Below are 20,362 nucleotides of genomic sequence, written 5' to 3' on the forward strand. Positions count from 1 at the left end.
GGAGGAGGAGGAGGAGGAGGAGGAGGAGGAGGAGGAGGAAAAGGAAGAGGAGGAGGAGGAGAAGGAGAAGGAGGAGAAGGAGAAGGAGGAGAAGGAGAAGGAGAAGGAGAAGGAGAAGGAGAAGAAGAAAAACAACACTAATCTACAAGAAAGGAATAAAAGTGGAAATAGTGAGAAAAAAGAAAACAAGAAAATGGAAAAGTAAAATATGAACAAAATAAAAGAAGATAAAATGATTTTTTTAAAACGGGGAGGCATCCCCAACCTTATTCTATCTCTGTATCTTGGTGGTCACGCAAAGTCCTGGTGCACATCACTTACTACTTCTTGACTCCTTTTGTGACCTTCCCATATTGCTGGTCTCACCTGTCCATGGTATGCACCCTAGTCAGGGTTCTACTGCGCGGCTGGTTCTCCCCTGGATTCCTGGTCCAGTGATGCAGGGGGAGGTGCCAGTCACCTGGATTCCTCTGATAGGGATGGTGTCTGATGCTAAATTCAATTCTGAATGGGATATTTACATATATCTAGTTTGGCCTGTGCATTATGTTGTCTTATTCTTGGTAATATTTTATTGCTGATGTTTCTGTCAGTCTTTGGGCCACTCATCTTCCCAACTTCACCATACCAGAGTGGTAGCGGAAGACAGGGTCATAGACTCAGAGGCCTCACACAAGCCATGCTGTTGGGGATAGTGGAGAAATAGAGGGGCATAGACTCACTCTCCTCTCCTAGATGTGTTCTCCAGAGTAATGGAGCTAAATTTCTCAGGTTTTTAAGAAAAATAAATATTTATAAACTTCCTCAGTGGAAAACAAAGTCACTTACTTAATTATGGTTTTTTAAACTTTCTGTGTCAGACTATGAAATAAATTTGATATACAAATATATATATATATATATATATATATGTGTGTGTGTGTGTGTGTGTGTGTGTGTGTGTGTGTGTGTAAATTAAATATATTCCTGTAATTCTGATGAAATAAACGTCTAATAAGTTACTACCATATATTTTTGCTCAGACTCCCCGCTCAGTGTGCAGTGAGAGTTGCAATCCGGGATTTAGAAAAAGCCCTCAGGAGGGAAAGGCTGCCTGCTGTTTTGATTGCACCCCTTGTCCAGAGAATGAGATCGCCAATGAGTCAAGTAAGAGCATGTCGTGTGGACACACTCTCACTCTATCTTATATTCACTCCACATATCCTGGAAATAGCAAAAAGCTTGTAGAGGACACTGAGAGTAATATTCTTCTTTCACTTATCAAATTATTTGCCATACAGAGTGTTATTGCCTCATAACAATAGTTATGGCTGGAAAACACATTTTCCTCTTTGAAATATATTCTAATTCATTTTCCCTTCAATCCATTCTTATAAATCTATGTTTTTCTTTACAAACTTTGGAACTTCAACAGGATTACAGTCAAGACAAGAGTCAGGCATAATTATTTTCTAGCAGCTGACACTATTCTTCACACAAAGCATAAGGCCATAAAGGTTGAGGCTTATTAGAGAAAGGAAAACATCTTTGATGTATAACATGCTTATAACACAGAACAATCCAATTCCAATTAGACTGCACTATTACATATTATAATTACCCCTGTGGAAATGTTGAACTTTCTTATAAATGATAACATGGTGGAATCCCCTTTTTATTGAATATTTTCTGATTTGCTTTGTGGCTGATATAAACTTTGACTTCAAAACATATTTAGTATGATTTCAAATGTTCTCTGAAATACATAAGACAAATTATGTCCTTGTTCTTGTAGTTATTTGAATATAAGTCCTGAGGTGATTTCACTGACCTTTTCAGACCCAAAAAGCTACAACTCTTGTTGCATAGGCCATGCTTTACCTTGGTATGAACCATCCAGCAGAAAAGTACAAAAATGAAATATAAGAAGTAAAGCCATGCTGTTATGTTGAGCTGTAGGGGACTCAGGTCAGCAATTTCTCACATTGCCAGTGAAGCGGCAGACCCAATAATATTATGGGCTACTGGACTCTTTTAGAGTATTTTGCTGAGTTTACACACCTATAATATTCAAATAACGGAACTTAACAAAAAAGAGGATACAGATGAATGTCCATTTTGTATCTGTGTATTCAAAGTGGTTAGGATAGATATATAGTTACATTCTCTTAATGAATAGAGTGATTTATTCTAATAGTGTTTGTAAATAGGATCTCAAGTCCACATCTTGTACAACAATTAACCACTAAGAAGAATATATGCAATGTGTTAATTATTGAAACTGTCCTACCGATTTGATTTGAAACTGTCTCATTGCTATTTGTTTATCAATAAAATTATGGAAAAAATAAAAAATACATATTAGGAACTACATAATATAAAAAAGAATATATATTCATCATAAATTATGGGAATAGGGTACTTTTCTAAAAATCTTATATATGTCCTCATAGAGAACAAGTCACCTATTAATCAGTTAACACATGCTTCTACTACAGAGAATTCTCTATCATATATAGTACATAGAACAGATCAAAGCACAAATTATAAACCATGTTCTAGTCAATATTCTGTGAGTTGATGGACAAGTTATACTGAGATGAATATACATTTTTATTACATATACTTTTGTGCTGTTCTGTATTTAAATTTTTAGAAAGCTGAACTTTGCTTCTAAAATTTTAATCAAACACTATGAAAGCAGTAGTGCAAATTAAATATAGAAAAATAAATGGTAGGATACAGTCTGAAAATAATATTTAAGAAATTAAGACAGAAAATAAACGGAACTCAATGGGATTCTGTTAATGCAATGTGAGAACACAGTACAGTGGATCAAGAAGAAAGAGAAAAATTTAAAGCTAGTATAATATCATGAAAGAAACTTGTGCATTAACACAGTTTTATAGAAAAACTTTCACATGAAAATATAAGTAATTTCACAGAAATTGATGCCTTAAAATGTATAGAATCAGAGGAAAACTTAGCAAAACACTGCTTAGAGAAAAATTTTAAAATCTCTATAGTAGCAATATCTCCACAGTGTCATTTCTATATTCTATAGTGTAATATTTCACTTCAAGATTTTAGGGCTAATAATATTACCAATGAAAACAATAAACATTCAAAAACATTAATTCTGACCTCATTCGTTCACAAAATGAAAAGACAAATTTTAAGAAAGGAGCTAAATGATGTTCCTTAAAAAAATGCACTTAGAAGAAACAAATTCAATAGTCATTTTCCTTTATAAAGTAAATTCACATTTTCTGTTCAGGGAGAGTATGCCATGAGCAAACTCAGTGTATAAAATATAATTAAATGTGGTAGATACTGGAAAAACAAAAACAAATTTCTAAATAGAGATAATACAATGAATTTGTACATTACTGTGATTTGCAAAGAAACAACAGGAGCCATGTTTGTACCAAAAGAGGATCAGGGGAAACGTCTCTAACTGACCCCAGAAACTTGTGGTCTCTTGGAGCACACTTTACTATTTGTGGTCCATTTTCAATTTCAAGAAAGAGATAAAAACTTTCTGCATTATGCTTCTGCTGAACATTACACTGAACATCATGCTCAATTCTATGAATAAAGAACAAAGAAACTAAAATATACAATTAAGTCATATACATGAATGATAGAATTTTTCAATGATATTGGTTTTTAAGTATAAAAGACAAGTACATGAATAAAATTGTATTATTTTCTGCTTATGGAATGTAAGACTATTACAAAAAACTTCAAAACATTGGTCATAAATCACTCATAGATAAAATTTTTTATTTGTGTTTTAAAGAGTATACAAAATAGTAAAAGAAAAGAAAGGACATTAGAAATGATACATACTTTCACAAAACAAATAATAGAAATTTGGTAATCATTATTGTATTACATGATATTATTTTCAAATTAGCTTTTTAGCTTTTTTATTTTTTGGCAGAACCAGGGATTGAACTCAGGCCCTTGCCCTTGCCAGGGAAGCGCCTATTCTACTGACTCACTTCCCCAGCCACTAGTTGTTTAGATTAAAAGATACAGACATGAAATATTGGTGAGCAAGACAAAAAAGAAAATATTTGAGCATTTACTGCTCTTTTCAATAGACCAACAAATATCAGGACTGCAATCATCCAAGCTATCACACATATTTACCTTGTTTCTTTTGTCCTTTTCCTTATCCAAGTTTTTCTTTCCCAATGAATATGTTCTCTCCCTTTCACAGTATCTATTGTACGTTTCAGATTTAATTTACTCTTTTAGCTTCTTCCAGTAGCGAGACAATATGATGTTAGCACATGTCTGATTATTTCACCTGCTGCTAAGGTCTGTACAAGAATACATTTACCTCATAGATACAATTTTCAAACTTAACTTTTCACCCATTTAATATCATTAAATATATTATGATACATCATGTAATTGCTTTGAAAGACATCAAAATCAATCTAAGATACCCTTTTGACAGCAAAAATTAAATAAGCATTTGCACAGAGTAAGTTCATAAATGGACAGTCTCAATAATGGAAATACTTTACAATCAACATGTTTCTTCATATGAACTTGCCTGCAACTCAGAAAATGATGCTGTCTTCCTAAAATGAGGCTATTAATTAAATATCAGGGGAATCATTTATACAGACTTGATTTCGATCAAATAAGCATAGCAAGTGAAGTAATAAACCTAGATCCTTTATCACTTTGTAAAACTATAATATTTTCACACAGATGCCAGAATTATTAGGAGAATAAATAACGAATATTCAGGGTTATTTAGGAGTTACACTCTGTGTAACTTTTCTTCATCTAGTACCTATAAGGAAATGAAATAGTGAAGTGTGGCAATGCATGCCTGGATTTCAGGGCTCTGAGAAGCAGAGAAAATAGGATTTTCTGTAGGAACACATCCTTGAAAAAAAAGGGATTTGGAGATAATTTCCCAAAATGAAATTCTGAATGATTTGGAAATATATCTCAGTGTAAAGTTGCAGTTAAATCCCAATCGCTGAAAAAGTGAAAGAAAAAATTAGAAGAAAACAAGAATAATGTAAACAATGACAATTTTGTTCAAGTCTAGTGAATTCCTAGAAAGGGGTTGTAAGAAAATAATAATAGTCTCATACAGCAGTGCCGGCCCCCCACCCAGGGCCTGCTGGGACAGCAATTGAGCCTGGGTATGATGGAGAATGCCTATAATCCCAGCTCTTGGGAGGCTGCAAACAGGAGGATCACTGTGAGTCCGATCTAGTAGTGAGACCCTGAACACCTGTACACCCTTCCCTCAAAATATACACATACAAAACAATAATCCCATGCAAATACTTATTTTCATTTTTGCTAGATGTGGAACAGTGTGCAAAGTGTCCAGATCATCAATACACCAACATTCAGAGAAGTTACTGCCTGGACAAAACTGTGACTTTTCTGGCTTATGAAGAACCCTTGGGGAAAGTTCTAGCTGGTGCAGCACTGAGTCTCTCTGTTCTATCAGCTGCTGTCCTTGGGCTCTTTGTGAAGCACAGAGACATTCCCATCGTCAAGGCCAACAACAGGGCTCTCAGCTACACCCTGCTCATCTCCCTCACCTGCTGTTTCCTCTGCTCCTTGCTCTTCATTGGCCAGCCCAACACAGCCACCTGCATCCTGCAGCAGATCACATTTGCAGTTGTGTTCACTGTGGCTGTTTCCACTGTCTTGGCCAAAACCATTACTGTGGTACTGGCCTTTAAGGCCACTGTCCCAGGTAGAAGGATGAGACAGTTGCTGGTGTCAGGGGCACCAAACTCCATCATCCCCATCTGCACCCTGATCCAACTCACTCTCTGTGGAGTTTGGATGGGGACAAATCCACCCTACATTGATACAGATGCTCATTCTGAACATAACCACATCATCATCGTGTGCAACAAGGGCTCCCTCACTGCCTTCTACTGTGTCCTGGGATACCTGGGCTCCCTGGCCCTGGCGAACTTCACTGTGGCTTTCCTGGCCAGGAACCTGCCTGACACCTTCAATGAAGCCAAGTTCCTGACATTCAGCATGCTGGTGTTCTGCAGTGTGTGGGTCACCTTCCTGCCCGTATACCACAGCAGCAAGGGGAAGGCCATGGTGGCCATGGAGGTCTTCTCCATCTTGGCCTCCAGTGCTGGGCTGCTGGGCTGCATCTTTGCCCCTAAGTGTTATATTATTTTGCTAAGGCAAGGGAATAATTTTCTTTCTGGATTGAAAGGAAAAACACATTCTGGAAGAAGAGAGGTTTCTTAAATTAAAATTTTAGAATTTTATTAAAATATATTTATTATTTTAGGCAATCCTCTACCATTTTCCAGTCTTATATTTGATATAGAAAGGGATTGTCTGTACAAAAGAAAGGACTATTATTCCTTTCTTTAATAGTCTTACATGTGTAATTGTCAGAAACTGTCACATTTTTCGGTTAAAATTTAATTTTAGAATTTTTGTCCATTGAGTAGACAATTAATCTTATTTATGCTTACTGTTGATTATATAATTGTCCTTTATTTTTGCTTTCTCCTTGAACTTTTCACAATTGTTGTGGATTTTAATATATAATTTTAGTTGCTTAAATGCCCTTCATTATTTATTCATTACTCTGAAATTAGTGTTCCAGAAAGTTCATTTCATATGCCGTAAGTACTCTTGAATATTTTTATATTAATTTTACTGAGAAAGAAATAGCAATGAGACAGTTTCAAAACAGGTTAATATGACAGTTAGAATAATTAATACACTGCATATTGTTGTCTTTGTAGTAGTTTTTTCATAGTACAAGATGCAGACATGCTATCTTATCTAAACACTATTAGTTCTAAACTGTCTTCTCATTGAATTAGAGAAAATAGCTGTTTATCCATGTTAATTTTATATCCCTTTTTTTGTTTACTTTTGTCAGAGAAGATCCATTCATATATTGTAGGTGCATGAATTCAGCAAAATCATCCAATATAGTCTAGTAGTCCATTATAGTAATGGGTTATCCACAGGACTAGAAATGCTAGAAGTTGTTGACTTGAGCCTTCTACAGCTCAGCATATTAATATCGCTTTACTTTTTATGCCTTCTTTATACTTTTCTGCTGGGTGGTTAAGACCAAGATAAAATAAGACCTATATAATTAAAAGTGTAACTTTTGTATCGGACAATGTCAGTCAAATTCCCTCAGGATTTTCACTGAGACCTTGTACAGCAGTTTGTAGATCTTTTGTCAGTGTCAACCATGTGGATAAGTCATGGCCATTGCTCGGCCAATTTGCTCTCTGTGAAAACCCTAAGCAATTGCACTGAAGATAGCAATGTATAATACTAGGGCCATGCTTGGAATGCTTGTAATTCTGGTCTCCTAAAAGTGTACTGCTTCTAATGCATATCAATTATTGCTATACTCTCAAGTAAATGTTTGTTTACAAAAAAAAAGAAAAAAGGAAAAAAGGTAATGAATGAAAACAAGACACAAGAAAAAATAGCATAGGACTGTCTTGTTACAAGCTGTATATGGTTAGGTTTCTTAATTTCTGTGTAAAAATTGTAATTCTTTATTTCTATTTTTTTGCTATTATTTTTAATTAATTTATTTATTCTTTTCACATTCAGTAGGGATTTAAACTTTATCATATCAATGATTGATGGAAAATACCTGTTTTATGTTATGTCTAAGATGTTTGATATTGAGATAGATACTGATGTTAAGCTCAAGAGCCTATATTTTAGGGTAGTAATATCATTAAATTTCTCTTCTGGAGGCTTAACATCTTAGGTTTGCAAACCAAAAGATTAGAGAAAAAGAAAGGCTACAATGATAGCTAACATTTTGGCCCTAGCCCTTCAAGGGCAGTGAGGACTCAGGACATAAAAGAAACCTGTACTGTACCATCCTGTACCTCAGTGATGTTCCAAATTTTCTGACCAATAAGATTGTCGGCCCACAGAGGAAAGTGATTGACAGTATAGAGTGTGCCTAAGGAGAGTCACATGGAGAGAAAAACATTCTCACAGTACTCTGGAATTTAAGATGTCAAGATGCTACGTTTGCATTTTAAAACAGGAGTGAATTTGTTAGTGTTTAATATTACTTTTTCCTATGTATAATCATATCAATGTTTCCGTGTAACTTTGTTTAATGATCCTTTGCTAATATTGATAGCTTCTGGCGTGAATACAAACTGCAAAATTAGTATGGTCCTGATTCAACATGGCTGAGTCCCAAAACGACAGCTTATCTTTGTGATACCCACTTTCTCCTTCCCCACTCCATCCCTGGATACAACATTTGTTAGTTTCCCATGCATACAAGGGAGACACCGTTAAGCTCTTTGTGTGTCACTCAACCTGCCCTTCAAACTCTGCTCCTATCCAAAGTCCATAAAGGCTCAGGCCCCTGTCTCAGTTCAGAGAGTCATCACATCTCCCTGCAATCGATCCTCTCCATGTCTTTCGGAATGGCCATTAAAAGCTTTATCGATCCTTTCCCTTTACTTCTTCTCTGCTTCACTGTTGAAAAATCTAACATTTTGTGCTGTGAGTCAGATCAGTCAGCCATATAACTTCCAGGGGGCATGGTGTGCTTCCTTCTCCCAGGCTTTGGGCTCCCTAACCAATGAGCCACTCCTGCTTTTCCTGCCATCAACCATTGCTACCCTGCATCCAATGTCCACCAGCCTGCAGTCAAGGGTGAGACATTTCTCAGATTGGAGATTTCCTATCTCAGTTTTTTCTCATCTTAGAGGTAGCACAGAAAAAATGGGCCCATGTCAAGCCACCTGCTCCATGTCCCTTGGATAGAAAAGGCTGTCCTCACATTCCTTGGATGGGTTGCTACCCTCAGGCCCTGAGGGAGGACAGATTTTTCTTATCTTTGGGGACCCCTCTCTGATTTCCAATGATGAACTAGCAAACAGTTGTGGGATTTATTTTCTCCTACTCCATATTCTTAAGAGTAGATGAGGTCTCTCCTAGGGTGTGAAGCTATTGGCTCACTTCAAATTCAGTCTCTATTGCTGCCACACCCCAAGGCAGGACAGTTCTTGGAACACTGTCCTCAAGTTCCTTGGGCAGGACTTCCTCAAAGTCCTTAAGAGGACCTTTTATTTTCTCTGTGGGGTTTGAGGGCCAAGATCTGTCTTTTTAAAGTTGGCACAAATGTCAGAATCATATCAGGATATAAAATAGGGGGAAAAAAGTAACAATTGTTCCTTCAGGAGAATCTGAGTCTACATTAGTATACTTAGTTGGGACCAATATACTTAATTAATAAATTTTTAGACCAGCAAGACAGCTCAAGGGACTGAAAACCTGCTTAGGTAAACACGTGGATAGAAGTTCAATTCCTAATGCCACATGCCACAGATGCCAGGTCCCAGAGTACGCTGAGCACTGAGTCCAGGCATGGTGGCACATGCCTGTAATACCAGGGCTGGAGAGGCTGAACACAGGAAGATCACTATTAGTCCAATCTACATAGTCAGACCTTGTACCAAATATATTAAAAAATCAAAGAATACAAAATTATTAGAATTGTATCTTAGTGTTAAGTATTAAATACCTTGAAATATAATACATGACCAGGATCAGACACACTCAGGATGTTCCTCCTCTTCCAAACAGCCTCTTCCTTGTTCTGAAACACCTGTAGTCACTTCACCTTCTGACACGCTCAACTCCTCTCCCTTTCCTGCTCATCTAATTTGTCCCTAAGGCAATCTTTCTTTCTTCCTGCAGATAACAATTTTTTGAATGTATTCATGGCTTTCAAACACACCATGTTCTACAGTATAATGCTGAAAAAGATATTTTCTTTCAGATTTCAGCATATGCCTTTTTCTTATTCTCCAGAAGTTTATAATAAAAGTACATGTCAAACCAACATGAGGTCATCAGTCGAATGATAATTTTCTAAAAAAAACACGAGGTATGTACGCTGTATAGGTGCCATTGCACTTAGAGATGCCGAGACAAAAATGAGGATTTCATTATGACTGCTATACTATCTGGGCAATGTATTACTATTTCTTTATACATGTATTTAGTGCGGGGTCTACAAGGTCACACTACACAGACCAGACCCCTAGTGATCCTCCTGTTTTCAGACTCTCAGGCACTGGGATTCCAGATGAGCGCCACCACACCCAGTCTCAATCACCATCTCAGCACTCCCCAGGGACAGGGCCAGCATGGCAGTCTGGGGATTGAACCCCTCTACACTCTGCCTAAGCAGGTGCTTTAGTCTGCTGAATTATCTGGCCAGTCCATGCATTACTATTGATGTCTAATTTTCTTGGTAAAACTATAATTATTGTCTGTTAACATTCTACAGGGATTTAACTAGAAGAACATCCGTGGTTGGGAAGAAATAACAGTTCTCTGGTTGTACTTTATATTTCCAAGTGCTTAATACTCAGATAAAATTTTAATAATTAACTGTATTGATCTTAACTAAGTATACAAAGGTAGACCCAGATTCTCCTGGTGGAACAATTGTTCATAATTCCTATTTTATTTCCTGATCTGCTCCTGACACTTGTGCCAAGGTTATAAAGACAGAACCCAGCACTCAAAACCCATAGGGAAGGTCACTTAATCTGGCTTTTCATATCTCCAGTAATAGAGACAAAATATTATCTATACACAAGTGCTAGCTTTTGCCTGTGACACTTAGTACTCCCATCAAAGCAGAACCTGGGCAATGTGATGCTAAACCTAAACATTGCTGCCACCCCATCCACTCCTGGGCATTGCTTCAAGTGTGGTGAAGGATGCTGGGCATAAGGTTGCCCAACCTGAAACCCCCATGGGGACTTGGCCCAATCTACAAGCTAGAGGGTCACTGGAAATGTGAATGTGACTTCCCTTTCCCAGAGATCTGTTGAGTCATTCAAGTCCAAGCACTCACAGGAAAACTTGATGAAGGTAGATCCATCAATAGTTGACCCGCTTGGCCTTACCACTGAAGAGAAGTAATGGGGTTCAGGGTCCATGGCCCCCATTGAGGTATTTTTGTTAGAGCCTTGAGTCTCACTGGACATCTCAAGTAGAACACTCTTTTCTTACTCATATGGGGGAACATATATAATGTCCTTCCTGAGTTTTCAAGTTACTGTACTATATCTACAGTCTCCATAGTGGGTGTTAATGGCTGACCCCTACATGACCCGTACAGACAGGGCCTATTGTCTCCTAAATCCAGATAGGTTTTCACTCATTATTTGCTCGTGATCCCAACCTGCCCCACACCTCTCATGGGGAGAGATCTCCTAAAGTTCCACTTTTCTTCCTCTTTTCTCTACCTACAGTGCTTGTCCTGCAAATCCAGCCTCAATGTGCTCCCAGCTCTTCCCTCCCTTTTCCATTCTTGACCATATACTCTGGGACACCTCCAGTTCCACTTGTGCCACCAATGCAACCGCTGCACTATGTTGCCTCAAGGATCCCTCAGCCTTCCCCTGCACTCCCCACATTCCAAGAAAACCCCCAAACGTCAATGGGGTATAAAGGCACGTGGGCTTCTAAGGCCCCATTTTACCAAACTTATCCTGGACCTGCACCTGCCTTGACTTCCAATTCTTCCCCTGGCTCTAACTAGACTTAATGCACTTCCTAGGGCCCCCACCTTTCTATGTCCATTCAAGTTCATGTATGAGAGACATTTTCTGTTTCTTAACTTCCGTGCTCCTGATAACCTTCCTTGCATCACTGACTGTACTCCTGTTCTATCCTTGGTCCTGTACCTGCTGCTGAAACACGCAGATGCTTGACTCCCACAACCAATAGATACCACTCAATTGGCACCATCTCTATTTCCAGGCGATTTGATATATCTTAAATCCACTAAGCCTACAGGATTAGATGCTACATGGTCTGGCCCCCACCTGTTCATGCTCTCAAGAGCAACAATGACAAAAGTCGCCAACCTGCCTTCCTGGTTCCACATCACCCAAGCCAAGTGGTATCCAGACAACTCCACTCTTCCTAATCCTAAGCCCTTGTTGGCTGGGTGGTCTTCACAACTCTGGTGACCTACACATTTGTGCCTACTAAGGGTTCAAAATCCCCAGGTTAACTCAGGCATTGCTTTTCCAGCTGTTTTCTGATTCACTTCCTTCTGCTAGTCTTTTGCTTGCCGCCAGACTCTGGACCATTTGCCCAAATGGATTTCAGGTGCTGCACAAGGTTTATTCAATCTTGGATGTAAGCTTTTATTAATGATAAACTTCTTATCCTGGATGAAAAACCTGGCACTAGCTTCTATATGTTCATAACCATCATCCTGTCAATTGCCCCCAAAATAACATCCTCACTGAACAGGAAACAGTCTAAGAGTTTTGCCACTGCTTGATAACAACTTAAAGATGGGAATGATTCTGGCCTTCATACACACTACTAAACTATTGTGGCCCTGATTCAACATGGCTGAATCCCAAAACAACAGCTTATCTTCCCAATAATTACGTCCTTCTTCTATCCCACTCCAGCTTGGATACAACTTCCTGTTACCTTCCTGAGCCCTCATTCAGCTCCTTGTGTGTCAGAGAACCTACCCCTCAAACTCCACCCCTACCAAAATTCCATACAATCTCAGGACCCCATCACAAGTCAGAGGATCCTCCATCCTCCATGCTACTGATCCTCTCCACAGCCTGGTCAATGGCAATAAGTGTTTTTCTATCCTTTACTTTTACTTCTTCTTCTCTGCCTCACTGTGGAAAAACCTAACCAATATGATTCATGTATCTGTGTGGAGTTTCTGTACTATACACATTTTATGTGTAAAGTAGTGGAGAAGTGATTACCATTCTGTCTGGCTGCATCAATGTTGGAGTGCAGAACTAGGGCTAGATCATTGGGAAAGGCACTGCAGCAAACTGTCCCAGTCCACTGGAGTGCAAGGAGGACTAATGAGGAAGAAAAGGTAAGACCAGCATGAGGTTGCAGAACTCACAACCCCTACAACTAGAAATAAACAGAGTCTAGTGCTGCTACTACCACTAGTTCATAGGGGTTGTGTGTCTCAGTCAGTGCCTGAACTAAAAGTCCCATTCTCACTAAGACAGTACTGTGGTGAGACATCCTAGTACCAGGCCACTACACTCTGCCTAAGCAGGCACTTTAGTCCGCTGAGCTATCAGGTCGGCCCTGTACTCACAACTTTGAGAAGAAGAAATCTTAGGCCATCTCCACCCTATGTCTAACTGGTTACCTACCTGTTCATCAGAATTTTATGAAATGCCATGAAGGTTCTAAAGGGCTTATCCTGAGACCTGGAAGTAGAGAAAAGCAGGACAGAAGAAGATTCTCCAATAGATGGCTTTTATTTCCCCAGTGAGGAAGAAGAATGAATAGCTTAGGTTCAGTTACTGCTAAGATCTGTGAAAAAATGAAGTACAAGGTGATATGATAAAGGCGCAACCTTATGTGGCATGTGTGTATGATGTGGGGTGAGTGAGTGTGTGTGTGTGTGTGTGTGTGTGTGTGTGTGTGTGTGTGTGAATGCACTGGACACTGTCAGTTGGTCAGATTCATCATGGATGTGAGCTGAGTCCTGAATATTGGATCATTTCCAAGGCAGGGGAACCCGCAATCACGAGGCCCAGGCCAATTAGCTCAGGCTCAGTACCTGGCCATAGGGTGTGTAGACTGAGCAGCAAGCTACCATGAGAAAGAAGAGTAGGTGGTACTCATCAGTTTTGCCTTGTGATTGAGAACTAAGAAGCATGAAGAGATCTTTCATCTGGCAGAGGTTACTGAAGAGACGGTGTGCAGGCTCAAGAACTGGGTAAGCAGAAAACAGGATTGGGTGAAGGAAGTCAGATCAGGGCTCCATCGGGCATCTGACTGAACAGCATAATGGTAATCCGTTGTGTCTCCTTCCTGGGGAGGCTCCTATATCTGTCTTGAAGGCTGAGCAAGCTTCTACCTCTCACCTGCAAGAAGCCCGTCCTGCTGGTAACATGTTTTCCTCATTTTCACTGCAGTCTCAGTTAGTTCTTGAGCGGGCGTCATGTCAGTAACTGTCTCTTGCACTTCAGCAAGATCTCCTGCATCCATATGAGACTGAAGGAAGGAAGGCCATGTGTACCTGGTTTGAGACACTGCCTTTCCTCTTAGTTGTGACTGAGGAGTGATTTACTTTCTCCCCTCTCCACCCGCCCCAGTGCTTTAGCCTGAACCCAGGCCTTTCTGCAGACAAGTGCTCTGCCACAATGCCTCTGCCCCACCAAGATTTATTCTACTTATTCTTAAAATTAATTTTATTGTTGCATTCTAGCTACACATACTGCTAATACTCATCATATGGAATTTGTTCTTGTGTATAATAGAGCTTGATTCTTTTTCCTCTGCTCCTCTCTTTCCTTGAACTGCTCTTCTTATTTACAAAGGCTTTCTTTCTTTTATTTATTTATTTTTGTATTTCAGGAAAGAGTGTATAGGGTGTTCACTACTAGAGCAGACTCACAGTAACACGCCTGTTTACAGCCTTCCAAGAGCTGGGATTACAGGTATATGCCACCATGCCCAGTCTCAATTTCCATCTCTGCATGCCCTGGGGGCAGGGCTGGTATGCCAGGCCTGGGGATCATATTCCAGGCCCTTGCAGGCACTTTAATCTGCTGAGCTATTTGGCTGGCCCTTACAGAAGCTTTCTTGCAACTTTTTTCATTCTTCCTTTTTCTTTTCCTAACACATCTCTAATTCCCCTTCTTATTTGTACAATTTCTTTCTACTTCACCATATGTTGTATACATTTTTGTCCATATTTACACTTTTAATTTTGCACACCAGAGAAACCATGCAATACTTTAACATCTATGTTCACATAGTTCCACTTAAGAGTATGGTCTCAAGAGTAGGGTGCATCCATTTACCTAGAAAGGTCAACTTTACTCTTCCTTAAGAGTGAGTAGTACTACATTGTATTGAAAAAACACATCTTTAGTATTCATTCATCAGATGATGGGCATTTCTTTGTTTCCAAGTCTTTCCTGTCACAAATTAGGCTGCCATAAACTTGGGTGTGCATTCATAGATGGAGTAGGATGCTTTCGATTCTTTTGGAAAGATATCCCAAAGGGGAATACCTGGATAAATGGAATCTCTAGTCCTAGTCTTTTGAGGGATCTCCATACTGATTTGCACAGTAGCTGCACAAGTCTGCACTTCAACCAACAGTGGAAAATGGTTCCTTTTTCCTCCAGCCCCTCTGAGACTTGTTACTGACTGATATCTTGATAATAGCTGTTCTTCCTGGAGTGAGATTTAATTTGATTTATTAAAGGATCAGTGGCTGATGTTGAACATTTCTTTCACATATTTTCCATTTCTACCCCTTCATCTAAGAACTATGTATTCATTTCAGAAGTCCTTTTTTGGATCGCTTTTTAAATTTCCAAAATATTATATTATTGTATTCTTTATAAATTCTAGATATTAATCCTTTATCTGAGGAAGAGCTGGTTGAAACTTTTGACCTCTCTGGATTTTTGTTTCCTTTGTTGGTGGTATCTTTTATTGTGCAAAACTGTTCAAAATGATGAGGCACCTGTTTTAGATTTTTGGTGATATTTTCTGTGTGGTTAGGGCTTAGTTCATGAACTGCGCCTTATACATGTGTCTTTAAGGATTCTACCTACTTTAACAGCAGATTGTTCTTCTTAACAGTTAGATCTTTGATCAGGTGATTTTAATTTAGTTCATGGTGAGAGATATGGGTCTGGTTTTAGTCTTTGGGATTTGGTAAGCCAGCTTTTCCGTCACTATTTATTAAAGAGCTTTTCTATCTCTCCATGATGGCGATTGAGACTTTTGTAAAAGATAAGGTGGCTGCCTATTTACAATTGTTCCTGTATCTTCTAATCTGTTCTATTATACCTTGGGTCTGCTTTTTTTCTCAGTACTGTGCTGTTTTTGTCTCTGTAGCTCTCTAATAAAACTGCAAGTCAAGGATTGTGATACCAATTGCCTTGCCTTTGTTGCACAGGATTTCTTTCACTATTATAGGCCTCTTCTATTTTCAAAGCAGTTTTAGAAAGATCTTTAACTACACAAGGTATGCTTCTGATATTAATATCAGAATTTCATTAAATCTGTACAACAAATTTGGAAGTATGTACATTTTCACTATTTAGTTGTACCATCTCAGGAAGAAGGGATATCATTTTATTTTCTGTTATCCTCTTTCCAAGTACTGTAGTTCTCAGTGTAAAGGCTTTTACTTCTTTAAGATAATTTCTAAGTATTCCAGTTTTTGGATGCTATAGTGTCAGGCAAATGAATGTGATTACCACTACTCTACAGAGAGAACTTTGGATACTATTATGAAGGGTTTTGTTTCTCTAATTTCTCTTTCAGTGATTTTGTTATTTGTGTGTAAGAATGCCATGAATTTTGTATCACACTGTGCTTAAGAATTCAGGCATTAATTCTAGGAGTCTTTTGCTGAACATTTTGGTGTCTTCTATGTACAATATCGGTCATGAACAAGTAATTATGATTTAACTTCTTCTTTTGATTTTCTTATTACTTTTATAACTTTCTGTTGTCTAATTCCTCTGCCTAATGTTTCCAACAGTATATTAAACAGATGTGTGATAGTGGACGTCCTTCTCTTGATCTTGATTTTAGAAAGAAAGCTTCCAGTTTTAGATCAATTTGTATGATGTGTGCTTTGTGATTCTCTCAGAAAGTTTTTTTTTTATTGGACTGTGATAAAGACTATTTATCCCAGTGTTGTGCAGGCTCTTCATCTTGAATGGGTATTGGACTTTGGGCTGTATGATCTGACAATACACATGGAATAATTTCAATTTCTTTGCACTTACTTAAGCATGCTCTATGAGCTAGTAGGTGATCTCTTTCAGAGAATATCCAATGCACAGTTGAGAAGATTATGTGTTTTGATGTCATGCCATTCAACACTTTGTAAACATCTAAGCCAATTTTTCACAGGTTCTGGTCATTGCTGATATTGCTTTATTGATTTATTTTCTAGTTGATCTATTTTTTAACACTGAGTTTTGAGGTCTCCCATTGCAGTATGATTTTTTATGTCTATTAATATTATTTAATACAGTTTGCTTATTTGATGAATGCATATTTATGATTGTTATCTCTTCCTTGCAGTTTCCCCTTAAGTATGTAGTGACTTTCTTTGTCTATGGTGTTTAATGTTGGCTTAAAGTCAGTATGTCTGCAAATAACTACCCCTGCTTTCTTTGGGATAATGTTGCATGAGATATTGTGATTTGCCTTTCATTCTATGGTTCACTTTTTAAAAAATTCAATGTGTTCCTTGTATGCAGCATATTGTTAGATCTTTTCTTTGAACCATGCTGGCAGTCTGGTTATTTTGAAGGTGACTAGAAACCATTTCCATTGGTAACTATAAGTCGTGTATATTGACTTACCCTTGCAAGTCAATTTTGCTGTTGCTGGGTCTCTGTCTTTCCTTCTGTTTAATTGACTGTCTTGCCTGATGGCTTCTTAATATTGAAAACTATAGCCTTCATTGTCTTTTAAAATATTTCCAGATTGTATTGCAGAGATGATTTTTTATTTGTGCATGGTGAAGGAAGTGTTATATTTATCCATCAAATTTTAAAGATGCTTTTGTAGGTTATATCAATCTTTTTTTTTTTGTGACCTGAAATACTTCTCTCCAAACTCTCCTCAACTTGAAGGTTTATACTAGATGTCTACTGTGATTCTCATGGCTTTCTATAATAAGGAATATTTTTCTCTAATAGCCTTTAATATTCTGTTCTTGTGTTGAATTTCTGGAATCTTGACTATTATGTGCTGGTTACACACAAAGGCCCACTTCTATCCCTCTCTGATAGAAGCTTTCTTTCTTCCCAGAAATATAGCTTGCTCCTAACCTCTGTTGTTTCTAACTCATTGTTTGGTTTTAGCTTTAGAGAACGTGAACTCATCCTGGACATCTTTCAGTTTAGGCATTCCATTCCTTTCTATCATGTGGAAGTCCCACTGAGCTCCTTGGATGGAGATGGCATCCTCCTGCCCTGGAGTGGACTATTTCTGAGAGATGCAGTGAGTAAGTAAAGACCAATTAGAGTTGGGGAAGGCTCAGCTAAACTATTTTTTATATTGGTGTGGAATGCTCCCACTCAAAGTCTTTTGCTCCTTTAGAGTACATCATTAAGCAGTGGAAGAATTTTACCCCTACAGAGTGAAACATAGCTATTCAATATCTTTCTCCATGTATGGGTGGCTTATATTCTTAGAAACAAACTAGAATGCAGAGGGAAGTAGCAAGTATGATTGATACTATTACACAACTGGAAAGGTACTTTAAAGAAGGAAACTGTTAAAAAAAAATCTAATGTTCAGATTTTGTTTGCATTGGGAAATAGTCCTTATCTAGTTTTTGAAATGTAGGTATGAGCCACAGGAGAAACAGGCACCTCAGAACCTTAAGAATTCACTATCCAGAAGCCTGAGGCTAGCTCTCCCCAACCTTCGGATACTATGGACAAGAACACCTTAAATACAGCCTGTCTCAGTTACTTTTCTCTCATTGCTGAGACAAAATACCTGCCATCCAAAATTAAGGAAGGAAAGAGTTATTCAGCTCACATTTTATGGAGGTCTCAGTCCACAATCAGCTGGTTCCAAGGCAGACTGGCACAAGGCAGAAGGCAGCAGTTCATGGTAGCAGAAAACAGCATAAAAGAGAAAAATGGACGAGTAGCAGCAACAATGTCAACAGAGAGTGCGTCTGTTTCCCTTGTGCTGAATTCAGCCTATCTGCCTTACACGTGGTGTAGAACTCACATCCGCAATCCCAGTAGCACTCACACCTGCTCCCTGCACTGGATTATGAATTAATCACAAACTGTAGACGTCCACCCCATAACTGCATAAGGCTTTGGAAAGACACTTCAACACAATCTGTAACATTTACCCCTGGATCCCAAAGTTTCATGCACATTCCTTTACACAAAAGGCATTTTAGTCCATTTCTAAGAATCTCCAAAGTCCTAACAGTGTCAGCATTGCTGAAAAGTTGAATCCCCATGTCTTCTCCAAGATCTAAGGCAAACTCTTACCTGTAAGCCTCAGTACAAATGAAAAGAAAATTAAAAACTTCCAACAGGCACTGCCACAAGGTATGCATTATCATTCCAAAAGGTACAAAGAAGGGGATACAAAGCACAGAGAATGGCTGTTGTCAAGATATCAACCAATACGTGCTGGAGGGGCTGTAGGGAAAAATGAACAGTTTTCCACTGTTTGTGGGAGTGCAGACTGGTGCACCCACTGTGGATATCAGTATTGAGATTCCTCAAAAAACTAGAACTAAAGGTTCCATTTATCTCAGCTATTACCCTTTGGGGTATCTTCCTAAAAGAATTGAAAACATCCTACTGCCGGTATATCTGCACACTCATGTTTACATCAGCACAGTTTACAACAGGTAAATCTTGGGAAAAAATCCAAAAAATGGACATGGATGTGTGGGTTTTTTTTTTTAACACAATGGAGTACTGCTGAGTCATAAAGAAGGGTAAGTTTGAATTGCTAAGTAAAAGGATGCATAATGATCTTGAGACCATATGCTTAAGTTGGATTATTTGGACACACATGTTCAAATATTGTATGGTTCTCTGATGTGCAAAATTTACAGTGGAATTATGGACCAAAATGTATACTACATGTGGTGAATTAGGAAGAAAGTGTTTAAATGAGAAGGAGAAGTAGAGAGAGGATGGGAAAAGTAAAAAGAGGAATAGGAGGAAAAACATGGAAGCAAAGATTCTGTAAATAAGGAGAAGAGATGTTGACAGAAGTAGGTGAAGAGGTAAAATGGATCAATGTCTATCATACACAGGTACAAATTCTAAACGATGAATATTATTATCATGTATATACAAAATTCATCAAGAAAATTCCTTTTAAGAAGAAACAGAATAATACCTGGCTGGGCAGAGCCACTGAGGCAGAGCATTTATCTGCAGAAAAGCTTGGGTTCAGGGTAAAGCAATGGGAAGTGGGGAGAGGACAAAGTAAATCATTCCTCAGAGTCACAAAAAAGCCCATACTACTCTCATAGGAATTAAATAGGACACCTATGCTCAAATATCACATTGTTTCTCTTGATGGAGAGTATGAAAGTGGAAATAACAAACAAAATATGCAACAGACACCGGGACATAAGAAGCAAGTCTTCAAATGGGAAGGGGTTCCACTATTTAGAAAGCAGAAAGAAGGATGGAAAAGAAAATAAGGAAAAGAAGAAAGAAATGCATAAAAAGGCTTTGCATATAAGATAAAAAGGAAGGATTCAAGGGAGAAGAGGGGTTGGGGCAAAAAATATATATATATATACAGGCACAAATTTCTTCTAATGAAT

General features: G+C 38.3%; 2 protein-coding genes across 2 annotated transcripts in view; both read left to right on the forward strand.

The window, feature by feature from the left end:
• LOC101582675 (vomeronasal type-2 receptor 116-like) overlaps nucleotides 1–6,246 on the forward strand; it is a 93,559-nt gene extending 87,313 nt beyond the window's left edge. Inside the window, exons 6-7 of the mRNA XM_004644959.2 lie at nucleotides 1,023–1,146; nucleotides 5,324–6,246. Of these exons, the coding sequence (XP_004645016.2) occupies nucleotides 1,023–1,146; nucleotides 5,324–6,246 (1,047 nt within the window). The remainder of the gene's footprint in view (nucleotides 1–1,022; nucleotides 1,147–5,323) is intronic.
• Nucleotides 6,247–19,223: 12,977 nt separating this feature from the next.
• LOC101583085 (vomeronasal type-2 receptor 116-like) overlaps nucleotides 19,224–20,362 on the forward strand; it is a 24,565-nt gene continuing 23,426 nt past the window's right edge. The window contains 1 exon segment of the mRNA XM_012517783.1: nucleotides 19,224–19,426. Within this exon segment, the coding sequence (XP_012373237.1) occupies nucleotides 19,224–19,426 (203 nt within the window).

This window comes from Octodon degus, unplaced genomic scaffold (genome assembly GCF_000260255.1).
Source record: "Octodon degus isolate 3935 unplaced genomic scaffold, OctDeg1.0 scaffold00214, whole genome shotgun sequence".
NCBI lineage: Eukaryota > Metazoa > Chordata > Mammalia > Rodentia > Octodontidae > Octodon > Octodon degus.